This window comes from Haplochromis burtoni, unplaced genomic scaffold, assembly GCF_018398535.1.
Source record: "Haplochromis burtoni strain Fernald_Lab_line unplaced genomic scaffold, NCSU_Asbu1 Contig_369, whole genome shotgun sequence".
In the NCBI taxonomy this organism is placed as follows: domain Eukaryota; kingdom Metazoa; phylum Chordata; class Actinopteri; order Cichliformes; family Cichlidae; genus Haplochromis; species Haplochromis burtoni.
The window spans coordinates 532,032-545,028 of record NW_024582730.1 but is presented as its reverse complement, the minus strand read 5'-3'; the positions used below and the strand labels follow the sequence as shown (position 1 = coordinate 545,028).

The 12,997-nt window shown below is 37.5% G+C and overlaps 2 protein-coding genes across 3 annotated transcripts in view; one reads left to right on the top strand and one right to left on the bottom strand.

Moving 5' to 3' along the window:
* Positions 1 to 7,578, top strand: part of bach2a (BTB and CNC homology 1, basic leucine zipper transcription factor 2a) — a 60,460-nt gene extending 52,882 nt beyond the window's left edge. For both annotated transcript variants that reach the window (XM_014340485.2, XM_005943519.3), the window contains exon 5: positions 1,556 to 7,578. In XM_014340485.2, coding sequence (XP_014195971.1) covers positions 1,556 to 1,996 — 441 coding nt within the window. In that variant the 3' untranslated portion in view covers positions 1,997 to 7,578. The remainder of the gene's footprint in view (positions 1 to 1,555) is intronic.
* Positions 7,579 to 8,752: 1,174 nt separating this feature from the next.
* Positions 8,753 to 12,411, bottom strand: gja10a (gap junction protein alpha 10 a). Its single transcript, XM_005943520.2, has 2 exons — positions 12,207 to 12,411; positions 8,753 to 10,626 (listed from the first exon to the last, which is right to left on the bottom strand). Exon 2 carries the CDS (start codon positions 10,587 to 10,589, stop codon positions 9,126 to 9,128), a length of 1,464 nt encoding a protein of 487 aa, XP_005943582.1. The 5' UTR covers positions 10,590 to 10,626; positions 12,207 to 12,411; the 3' UTR covers positions 8,753 to 9,125.
* Positions 12,412 to 12,997: the final 586 nt, after the last annotated feature.

The following is a 12,997-nucleotide window of genomic DNA, read 5'->3' as shown; positions in this document are numbered from 1 at the left end:
TGTGACACTTCTTAAGCCATATTTTAATATAACATGTTCTCCAGTATCCACATTGAAAAGCTAATGCTCTACAGGTCTGTCCAGTGAGCGTGTTAACAATGTATCTAAGCCATTCACAGATACTTTCAATTGCTTTTAAGCAATTAAAAGTATGAACTTTTTACAGGGAATTTGTAAATATGGTGAAAGAAAACAATATGGGTGTGGCTGTAGCTCAGGAGGTACCACAGGTCATCTACTAATTGAAAGGTTGGTTATTCAATCGCTGGCTGCTCCAGTCTGCATGCCAAATATGGGCAAGATGCTAACTAAGTTGCTCTTGAGGTCCATCGGAGTATGTTATATGTTATATAGAGTAATAAATTATTTATTTTTGTATTTTTTATATTTTTTTGCCTCTTTTCTTTTTGTTTTAGGAATTCCGGTGCAATGTATTTTTCTTTTTACATGCATTTTGTAAACCCTTAGTGATCCATAAGCTTGAACTATAATTTAAATCCACAAATGCTGGTACTAACCTCACATTTATTATATTTGGCTTTTTGGAATAACAGACCTAACACAGATGCTGTAGTGACAGAATCTGTGTGAGTGCCTCCACTCACCCTCTCCATTTGTACTTTCCTGTGTGGACTAGCGATTCATGGAGGGTGTGCTGCACTTATGGGGTGATCATGCTACTCAGCTAACTGGAAAAGTCTACTCCAAAATACTGAAAAGGAGATTATCATCATTATTAATATCTCACTACACTATGTGGTGTTGACCCTGGTCATGGAACTTTGAACTAGCTCTTGTTTCAGGGTGCATGCGAGTTTGCCCAACAAGTCCACCTCTGGTTTGTGGATTCTGTGGGAATTCTGTGGAACTCTGTGGGAGTATGTGATATCCAGCTTGCTGTTACACAACATACACCTGCAGTGACTTCGTGCTTTGCTGGCAAGTAGGCAGACTTGTTTGCAATGGAAGTTGGACTTTTCCAGGGCTGCCCTTTGTCACCAATTCTTCTCAGAATTTTAATGCAAAGCCAAGGGGTGGAAGGCTTCCACCTTAGTGGAATCTTAATTTGAAAAAAAAAAAGAAAATTAAATGGTGTCACGACTAAAGACTGCCAGAAGGGAAACCCTCCTTGATTTTTCTCATGTTAAGCAATAGTGGATCATTGTCAGTCCACTTTTGCAGGGGTTTTTCCTGCTGTACGTAAATATCTGTTGGAATATATTGACAGTTGTTACATTGATTCCCAGCTCCAGTGCTATTACGCCTATTAAGAAACTCACTAATATCAATCTTGTAAGCACTTGTCCGTAATGTAACAATATATGATATATAAATTTTACTAGGTCTAAACTTGACGTTGCAACTTTTATTGAGAAGCAAAGAGGCTGCTCGTGTAGACATGAGATTGAGTTAAAAGATTCTTCACAGGCTTATACTGTAATGATCGGTGTGGGGCCAGATAGGAAGTGGGCTGCAGTTAACCTGATGAAGTGATCAGCAATGAGGGAACAGCAATGTCATGATAACCTGATGATGCTTTGTCTTATGAACCCAGGTACGTGAGAAGGAGAAGCTGCTTAGCGAGCGAAACAGGCTGAAGGTTTGTATGTCCGAGCTGTTGCAGAACCTCTCTTTCCTCTCCCAGCAAGTGTGTAGGGAGGTGCAAGGCAGCCAGCCATCACCCGACTTTGCCAGCATTGATCTCACATCCAACCCCTCATCACCTTCAACTGAGGACGGGTCTGTCCAACCCACGTCACCTGTGACCCAACAAAGTGAGGTTGCTTGTACATCTAATTTGAATGCCAATCAGGAGGGGTTAGAGGATAGGCAGCCCGCAGAGGAGATGTTGCCTTTAAGGCAGGAGGATCCTGAGCTTTCACTAGTGCTTGAATCTACTGACGAAGTATGTAGCCCCACTGTAACAGTGGATTTCTGTCAGGAGATGACTGTGAAATGCACAACAGAAGAACACAACAGACAAGACTGTGCTTAGAGTTTGGGGCTAAATGACACAATCTGTGCATACTTTGATATTTAAAGCATTTGTTTCTTTTCTGTTTTTTTAAATGAATGATACCAGTATTGTCTTTCAATATTGTTCAGCAGGTATTTTTTGGACTGGTAGAAAATAAAAGCACTGGCAGCTTTCTCTCTTTCTGTGTTCCATTGGATTCTCTTCTTCTCTCATGCATCATGGGAGGCTAAACTCAGGAATTCTCCAGGATGTACAGTAATATGCTTGTTAACATAAACCTGAACTTTACTTTGCAGTCCTGTCTAATCTTGACAGTTACTTATGTGCAAAATGATTTGTGGTAAATGTTTGGATATATTGTAAGTCAGTTTTCATTTTGAACCACTAAAATGTGGAAAAGTTTAGTTTAGCATTATTATTTCTATTAATGTTATTTAAATAAAGTAGCTTTAAGCTGTTTTGAATATGCACCCATTTTACTTCAGTGTGTTGATGCTCCTCTAGTTATTTTACCATGAATTGGAATTTGTTAAAAGAAATATTCTAATATCTATATTTTAAGGAATCCCACCTTTACTTATGGCTGGGGCATGACCAAGATGACATAAATGCACACTAAAACCACTAAAGCCATTTTTAGAGATCTTTTTGGTGTTTGGGTTAAACAATGGAGCTATAATTGGACAAGTCTGAATGTTTTTAATTTTAATGAGAGCTCAGCTAGGCCATGCTGACTTTCCTGGATATTTTTGCATGGGTATCCACACTCTCTTGCAGACCATGGCACCTTAGACAGATAATGAAATTAATGATACAAATATTCTATCTAAATGTTGTAATCAACAATTGGCTAATTGGCCTGAAAAAGAAAAACACGTATCTCTTAAACTATTGAAGTGAATCTGATTATATAAAACAGTTTAGGCTTGACTCTATAAATTGATGCAGTAACTGTTAAGTGATGCAGGACTTTAAAGTAAAATGTTACCAAAGTTCTGTATTTATAAAATTTCACATTGGGAGAAAAACAAATAAATGAGCTGTCATACGCATTTAGCGTTTCTTATGTCAGACTTGATTTTTACTTTTTTGTGTATTTTTTTTAATCTTCTTCTTCTGTGTTTTTTTAAATGATTCTACTAAAGAGGCAGAGATACATTACAGAGTCAAAGCACTGTCCAGTACATCTGAGGGGGAAGATGTGGCATTGGTTACATGCTTTGTGACTTTAGCACTAAAATTAAGTATGAAGCCAACTAAGTGGTTTCCAGTAGATGGTTTCCATAGGGGTTACTTTATATTTCTCCTGAAGATTTTTAAAATGTTTTCTCACTTGGTCGTTCTAATATGAGTTTAGTATAAAAATCAGAATGTAAAAACTGTAAAAGTAAGCTTGGCACATCCTTGTCAAAACTGCATGGTGGTCAAACTGGGTTTGGGGTTTCTAGAGAGACCTGTTTCACTTGATCCTGACAAAAACTTAAATGAAGTATTAATTGCTGGCCCTTCTTTAACAAAGCTTACAAAGAAATTACTGCCTTTGATTTTAAAGCATATAACTGAAAACAGTTACTACTGCATATAAGAATATTTGAATATTGCGAAAAGTTTTTTCCTATAAAAAACATCAACTTCCATATATTCTGTATTCATTACATTCAAAACATTTGAAAATCAGAAGTCATAAAAAAATAATGTTGAGCTTGAGTAAAATAGTATAAATAGCATATATCCACTTGGAAACTTGGGAGAGCTTCACAGAGAGTGTACTGAGGCTGGTACTGGTGCATCAAAAGCACCATGCACAGATGTTGCTCCTTTTATAAATTCACCATCTAATTAAAGACAATGTCAGAAGCATCTTACCAGAGCTAAGGTAAAAAGCAAAGGAGCTGGTCTGTTTCTCAGTGGTCCAAAGTCATATTTTCAGATGAAGGCAAATTTTGTATTTCATTTGAAAATCAAGTTCCAGAGGAAGAGTGGAGAGTGGAGAGCAACAGAATCCAAGGTGTCCAATGAGAAGTTTCGAAAGTTTGTGATGATTTGAGGTAACACGCCGTCAGCTGGTGTTGGTCATGGTTGTTTCACACAGTCACACCAAAGTCCAACGTGAGTGTAGCTGTCTACCAGGAGACACCTAATGCTTCCATCTGCTGACAAGCTTTATGCAGAATTTCCTTTTATATCCAGATTGGTAGGAAACTCCTACCAAATGGTTTGCTGACCATGTTATTACTGTGCTTGATTGAACTAGTCCCTCACTTCAATATTGCCATAGACACTGTTAAAAAATGATCATCTTATATGGATCATTTCTACAGAGATGTTTTTGTTGTTTGTTTATCTGGATTCTTCTCTTTGGGAATTTGGCCAGGAAAGATTGGTGATCCCAAAGAAGCTCCTCCCAAATGGTTTGCTGACCATGTTATCACTATTACCACTGTGTTTGATTAGCCCCAGAAAATTAGGCTTTAAATTAGGCTAGGCATTTCTCTCAATTACAACATGCTAACAATGAGAAGTCACTGTTTTTGCTGGGTTTTAAACTTTAGTAAATCCCAGATGTAGATCCCAGATCCCAGATGTTGACATGTGAAATTATAAAATAATCGAATAATCATTGGCTTTGTCTGAGAGAGGTCATAATGTCTTGGATCATTGGGATACATTAACCATTATAATGGGTTTAAAATTCAGTTATACTGGTACGATCTGTAACCGACAGTTTAAAAGACCAGTACATAGAATCTATTTGTGGAACTGGATAATAGAATTTATAACTTTCCATGCTCAGAAGGAGAAGTGTAAGGAAATCATATTCTGTTATTTCTTTCCTTTTGACCCATGTATTTATTGTATTAGTAATATTTTAGTGTTTGTAGTAATTATGTATTAAATTGCACTCATCTTGCATTGTTCATAAGACAACTGTGCTGAAAAGTATTCAGTGCAGCATGTTCAGTTTCAAATTTCAGATTTCAATGTGCTGAAACTCCAAGCAAATAGTGAATTTCTACATATGCATCAGTATCTGTAATACTGCATGGTGGTTCAAAGTTTCAAGCACACTGGCACATATTGATTTAAAGGGATGCCAGATTCATCTGTTGAAATGTCAATGGTGAGGCACGTGGCAGGGGTGAGTGCTGCTGGTGTCTGTGTTGTTGCTGCTACACCGTGAACATTATGATGAAGCATGCCCATGGCATTTTAATGTGGGTTGTGCCACTTTTAGCACAGGAAAGTCTAATATGACACTCGTCTTTATTCTCAGATATCAACCCAGGAACTAAAGAGTCAAAACTTCCCTGCGTGATTATGTAAATGTGAAGCTATTAGTGTGGTAAAGATGATAGGATATTTAAATTCAAAAAGTACTCTTAATGGATAGGATGTGAGCTTGACATGCCCGCTTTAACACATGAGAATGACAGGCAATTACATGAGCAGGTCCCTCACTCACTATTGCCACACACACTGTTCTTTATTTGCAAGTCACTTGTACTTTTAAGTTGTAATATTTTAACATAAAGAGGTGTGAGTCAGTTACAATGTAGTGTAGTAAATGGTCTTTTAACTGTAGTGATACAATTAACACAGATAGTTCATTTTAATAGAAATGATGATGTTTTATTTAGATTGGTTAAAAGTTTCAAGACTTTGTGATAAGAGTAGGATTCTAACTGGTGCTGCTAGAGGGTATAGGCTTAACCATCACAGGAATATTTTATTCACTGGAAATTCCACTGCTCTTATAAAAAACTGCACTGTAAGTGTCACAAAACAAGGCAATCAAATTTTGTCATCTCCGGGGTCTAGTAGTAGAATTTCCACAAGTTTATTTCAGGCATTTTGTTTCATTATTGATGAACCTTCCATTTCCTCCCCTCTGAAAATATTGAGAGCCAGCAATCAATATATTAAAAACTTATGTAATTAAGAAACATCATTAAACTGGAAAACATTGTTATGAAAATGTGGAATAATCACAGAACATGCATGGTTTGTATAAAAGTGCTGAAATGGAAAAATTACTTGAAATAAATAGATCTTTTGAAAATTAAAAACACTTTGTTTTGAAAATGTGTTGGGTTATCTCACAGTATCATACATCTATCATTGTTTTTATTTGTATTTATCCATAAGATTATGTGCTATAACTTCTTTTCCTTTGTGTGTGTTGGTTTTTTTTATATGCCCAATGCTTTCTCAAATGTCCTCCTGGATAAAGGAGATGTACACTTGATTTAATTAATCTGATCCATATTTGTTGATGAGCTTACAACACTGTTTCTCACAGAATATTCACTTTCCCTGTTACAAAACACCTTCAAATTTTAAAGAGGTCAATATAAAATGCTTAATCCAGTTACACCCACCTATTTTATGTCTGGTTTCTAAAAGAAAATGTCTTGTGAGGGGAAAAACACTAATTGCAAAGATATGTGATAAATATTTGGGGTTTTGATATTTTTTGGGAATGTAGTGTGTGCAATCATAATATCACCTACACTTGCCTTTGAGTCAACATTAAATTTTGTTGTACATTTTGGAATATTTAATCCCTAATTTTAATAAAGGAGTGATATAAAACTGCTGTAAGACTGGAAAACGTCATATCATAGAATTATGTTGCCATATTTTTTCACTCCTGTTCACCACATGCACTTTGTGCAGTCATGAAGAAACTTCATGCAGTGATTCTGTGCCTTGTTTTGGCTGTAAATTTAACAAGATTTTGGTTTAATTGAAGGTTTCACTTCAGTGAAGTAAAAGGTATCATTTGGTGGTCTGAATTTTAGAAATCCAAATGTCAGGGTACAACATTTGTAGAATGTCTAGTAGTCTTTTTGATAAATATTTTCAGTCATGTAGCGCATGTAATGCCATTTCAAATGTAAATTTAAGCCAGAGACTATCGGGGCAGCATATGTTACTATGGTAAAATGATATCATTGTACTTTTGACAATAAAATGAAATGCCGCTTTAAATTATTTTATGTAATGTTATATTTTGAAAGATAAATTTGTCAGCATTACCAGGAAATTGAAGACAGTGTTTATTTGGCACACAGCACTGGGTATATGGGAAGAGTTTTCTGACATTCATTAAAGTTTCAGATGCCTCCAGTTTGCAGTGATCTGATATCTGATAGCAGACTAATAGCGTTGCCTATTTTATCCAGCCAGTTTACAGAATGAATGAATCTTGGATTGTGAACTTGTTGTTTTAAGAAAACAAAGCTAACAAAAATAAACAGTTGAACACACTTTTAACATGTATCTACCTGCATGCTTCAGCATACCTCTTCATGAGTAAAGACCATAGGACAGACAAGTAGACAGCTTCTGTGGCATTGTTTGTAACTTTTTATAGTATTTGTACATTTTACATTTTCATTTTACCTGCAACATGACTGTTAGAAACAGATTTAGTATTTTTCATTTCTTTTTTTATCTTTGAATATTCAAATGACCAGTGTTTAGGTTTTTTTTTGTAACTATTGTGCAATGCCATGCCTTGGTTATTTGATATGAGAAAAACATACATTTTGCCTGGGCAATCGTTGTTGAAAAATAAAATAAAAAGCATGGAAATTCCATAGTGGTGTGTGTGTGTTTGTGTGTATTTTGTTTAAATAGTTGTTGAAAAAAGCTTTTTGTGGGGTTGTTTGTTTTGTTTTGCTAATAAATATTTCATTTTAATACAATATAAAGTATAACTCCACATGAAATCACTGCACTGCACTACACACACACACACACGTCTGCGGTTGCTATTCTCGTGGGGACATCCCATTGACATAATGCTTTCACTAGCCACTTACCCTTACCCCAACCATCAAAGATGAATGCCTAAACCTAACTCTTACCCTAAACCTAATCATAACCCAACTGTAACCCTGACACTAAAACCACATTTTGAGTGTAAAAAATGCCTTCAACCCCGTGGGGACCTGGATTTTGGTCTCCATGAGGGCTGTTGGTTTCCGCCAGTACAGTAAATTTCAGATTTTGGTCCGCACCAAGACCAGAACACACTCACACACACATTCTAATGAAGTCTTTGACTTAGAAAAGGTATTTAAGCTTATAAAGTCCATGTTACAGAAACAAACAGATCCTCTTAAGCGCCATGATTAATAATTCTTTTTGTTTTTTGCTTAAAAATTATCAAAAATTTGGCCAACACACTGAAAGATGTCCATTTTCAAAAAATCCTTTTCTATTAATGTGAACATGTAGACATTGTAAGGTGCTTTGGCACTGAGTCTGCTGCCTCATCATGGCTGAGTGGTTTGGGCCACATGTGACTTGAGTGGATCAATGTTGATGGCTGGATCATTGATACAGTTTCTCCCTTGTTTGTGACCTAGCTGGGTTGTGGACAACAGCTCTTACAGCCATGACATTAGCCTTGTCTCTTCACTTCTTCATGATTGAGGAGATATCCAGAAACATACTCTGGAAAAGACAAAAAGACAACTCTGACATTTAATGTATTGGCACATTTTCATCACATTCAGAAAAAGCAAAAAGATGAATGACTTATTATATTATTTTTATTATAAAACTTATTTTATTTGTGTCAGGGCTACTATGCAGCTTTGGACCAACCAGTTTAGTTAGACATGGGATCTTAAGGTTAATGCAGTGTTGTTTAAAAATCTGTTAAAGCATGTGTGCTTAACATATATGCTTAATTTCTAATCTATTCTAATTACTCTTAATTTCAGAACAATTAAACATTGGCAAACCATGCATGAAATTTGTCATAAAATAAAAATACAATATGTTCCAATTTTGAATATTTCATTAGGACTGACATTTTGAGCTCTTCAATTAAAATTATAGTGAAATAATTATTTGCCAACTCTGTAACTCTGATGTGTCCTTAAATTTCTGACAAGAGGTCAAACAAATGAGAAGCCATTTAATGCCTTTATCTCTAATAATTTAGGGGAATTTGGAATTCTAATCATTATTTCCACAGAATACTGAATCGATAGTACTGGGCCTTAGCTAGATTCACAAGTAGAGTATCTACAATTACACATACAGTTCTGTGTGTATATAATTATAGTACTGTACAGTCTAATTTAGACTTTGAATAGGTGAGGTCAACTTTCTGGACAATTGTGTTCTGTTATTTAGGCACATGAGACTGCTGTTTACTTGCCATTGACATTCTTCGGCCTCCGGCTGGTGGCATCATCGGCATGTCTCCCTGCAAGGACCCCAGTTCATCTGACTCTTCTGATGTATGTAAGGAGGGACTTGTGGAGCCAGTCATGGACGACAAGCTCTCAGATGGTGGCCTGATCATAAAGCTAGTCTTCCGAGTGTTGGGGATCAGGAACTCGCTCCCCACTGACTCCCTTCTTTCATTTTCATTAAGATTTGGAATAGCTCTGGGCCTGACATTGCTACTGGCCAGCAGAGCTTCCAAATGGCTGGGGTGAGGATGGTCTTCCTCATGAATGTCCTTGTGGCTTGTTTGAGTCCCATCTGCAGTGGACATGACAGGGATCCAGGCTTGAGTGAGGTCCAGGTTTGTGGGGACCTCTGAACCCTCACTAGTTTGGAGAGCTTGGATTGCACAGCTCAGGGCAGACGTGGGTGGATTCCTTGCTTGGGGATAGATATAGATGGTTTGACTGTGCCCCACATGAGCCAAGCTGTTGTGTCTTGGTGCGTCCTGATTGGCTTTGAGCCCACTGTTGTAATGACTCGGTTTCAGGTCCGCCCCTGGAATCACTTTGAAGGTTTGAGTTAAAGGCCCATCGTGAGGTGATACATTGCTTGTTACACAGAGATGTGGTAAGGACGACTTCCTCTTGGACTTGTAAATCAAACTGTCATCTTCTGTGTACCTCTCTGCATACAACACCTGTTTGATTTTCCTGATACCTAAGTGGGATATTTCTAGAATGTTTAGGAAAAGTGAGACACCAGCGATGGCAATCATGAAGGCCATAAATATCGTCTTCTCTGTGGGCCTAGAGATGTAACAGTCTACGCTGTTGGGGCAAGGCAGTCTCTCACACTTATAGAGAGGCTCCAGCTGGACACCATATAGTATATACTGGCCCAGGATGAAGCAGATCTCCACCACGGAGCGTGTAAGGATATGGATGATGTATGTTCTCAATAGAGAGCCTCTCAGAGGTGCCTTCTTCACCTTCTTCTGCTCGTCCAATCTCCTCAGCTCTCTTTCCACCCGCTTTTGTTCATCCAACGCCAACTCAGCCTCATCAAGCTCCTCCTTTAGCTGGGCCCGTCGTCGGTGACGTTCCTTCTCCAATGAACGAATGCAGTAAAGAGCATGGCCCATGTAGACGAGTGAAGGCGCAGACACAAAAATCACTTGCAAGACCCAGAAGCGAATTAGGGAAATGGGGAAAGCACGATCGTAGCAGACTGCCTTACAGCCTGGTTGGTCAGTATTGCAGACAAACTCTGACTGCTCATCATCCCATACATCCTCAGCAGCTGCTCCCAGAATAAGCATGCGAAAGATGAAGAGTATAGTAAGCCAGATCTTTCCCACAATGGTGGAATGTATATGGACCTCTTCTAGGATGCTGCCCAGCAGGTTCCAGTCACCCATGGTCAGCTTCTCACCATGTCACTGTCACATACTCAAACTGTGGAGATACAGCATGCAAATACAACCCATTATCACACAAAACACAATACATTTTAATATCCATCCATTCTCTACCGCAAATCCAAGTTTACAGTAAATCTATCCCCACTAACTACATGTCTTTGGACTGTGGGAGGAAGTTGGAGTACCCAATGCAAACTCCACACAGAAAGACGCGGGCCTGATGGCAGAATTGAACTCAGGACCTTCATGCTGTGAGGAAACAGTGCTAATCACCATGCCGCTGTGCATGTTGGCTAGAACCATGCACAGTTAACTTTTAAATATTAACTTTTAAATTAACTTTTAAATATTGTTCATTGTATCAACAGATTCTACTATTTATGACAATTCTATAGATACCAATGTGATTACTGTATTTTCTGATAATCGTTAAAATAGCGCCAAAAATACAAAAAACACAAGAAGACAGAATGGTTGCAAACAAACAATGGCCTGCACACTTTTCTGCACAGATTTTGCCCTGCAGAGCATGCACATCAATGCCCTTATATGCAGGACAACGCACAACCAAGATTCCAGCCTATGAACCCAGCTGATATCATTTTGACCTGTTTGTGTACAAATTCAGCAATAAACTAAAAAGAAACGGTAACAAAACTGCATCAAATGTGGGGTGAAGAGCTAAGAGAAGATAGAGTGGGACTTTGCTGTTTTATAACACAGCAGCTTTATAGTTAACGTAAATAAGCATAAAAAAATAAGGAATGTGAGGAGACCCATGACTAGCTTGCGCAGTTTTCTTCTGGGTGTTCCAGCTTCCTACCACAATCCAAAGATATGTATGTTAGGTCAAATGGGATTCTAAATTGAAAGGTAGACAAAAGTTGAATATATGGTTATATATATGTGTGTGTGTATGAATATATTGTTTAATGTTGCATGTTGCACTTTAAATGGTTGGTGAGACTTGAAAAGTTCTATATAAATGCAGTCCATTTCCACTAACATTATCATTATCCTCATAGAAATTCACACAAGAGTCTAGGGCTGTTTGAAAGCAAGATGACTTTGAGCCAATTATTTTATTCTTTAAACCATACCTGGTTTGCTTCAAGGCCTGAAAAAAAAGGGACTGGCAATAGAAATGCATACTATACACTGGATGTTAGTGTCTGTAGAAACACGAACTAAATGCTCTTGTGTTATTATTTACAAAGTCATAAATTCAGTTGGAAAAATGTTCTGTTGCTTTACAATAACCACAACAAAATGCAAAACTTTTAGTACATACAATGAGTGAAAAAATGTTTCCCATTCAATCCAATAATAGTTTTTTAAATTTCTGTTATGTTATCCCTGTTCTTATAATTATGTAGCCTGAGAAAATCAAATAGGTGACATTTTAATGTAAATCACAGTATAAAGAATATAGGTCTTACAACACACACAATACATATATTAAACATAAACATTTACTAAAATTTCTTTCTTTATTTTCCATATGGGAAGACTAATTTGGTCGCTAGCTTACGCGAGTCATTCAGGGCCTCATTGGAGAGGATGACATAACAGATCTTTTCGTTTCAACGCATCAACCATTTCAGAAGCACTTACATGTCACTGGTATGGCTTCCCTCTTGGCCTCTTGATGCACTTCATTGTGTTTATGTTTATCCTGGGAACCAAATGGGTCTGTACGGCTACCCCATTGAGCTATCTAGAGGTTCTTTTGTGCCCATCCAAAACTCCAGTCCACATCCCAGAACTCTCCTCTCTCTTTGGTTCTATATGGCTGTGCGTTTTCTGGCTGCTTGTTTGTTGTGAGTGCTTTCCCGTGTTACATGCAGAGTTCACAGGATGTAAGCATTGATTGCCTCTCGACGGGACATTGCCCCCACCCTACTCCTTTCTCCCACGCCAACAGTTCCAACTCCAAACAGTGCATTCAATATAATTCTTCCATGTGGAGAGAGTTTATGTTTATGTTTATGGCTGGTCTTTCGCACAGGGCCTGCTTCTGGTATACTCAACATAAAGATAACTGAGCCAGCATGGACATCTTAACGTTCACTCATCTAATGTAGAGACTGTGGTTTTATGGCTTATGTCCTACCTGCCTCAGTGTAAACAACTTATACTTTAGGAGTTGTCTTATGCATGTGATTAGATACATTACAAACCCTGCTGTGTAAATTCAATCCAACAAAGTGCATACAGGCTTATTGTAAACTCTCACATGAAGATAATGAAAGAATATTCATGACTTTGGCCAAAAACACACTGACACTCATATTTTGACAGTGTATTCTATTTAATACTTTAACATTTAGCTTAGATGATATTTTAACTATTGAACGATTTCCCACAGATCCAGTCAGTGAGCACATGTTTTTGCATTCATGTCA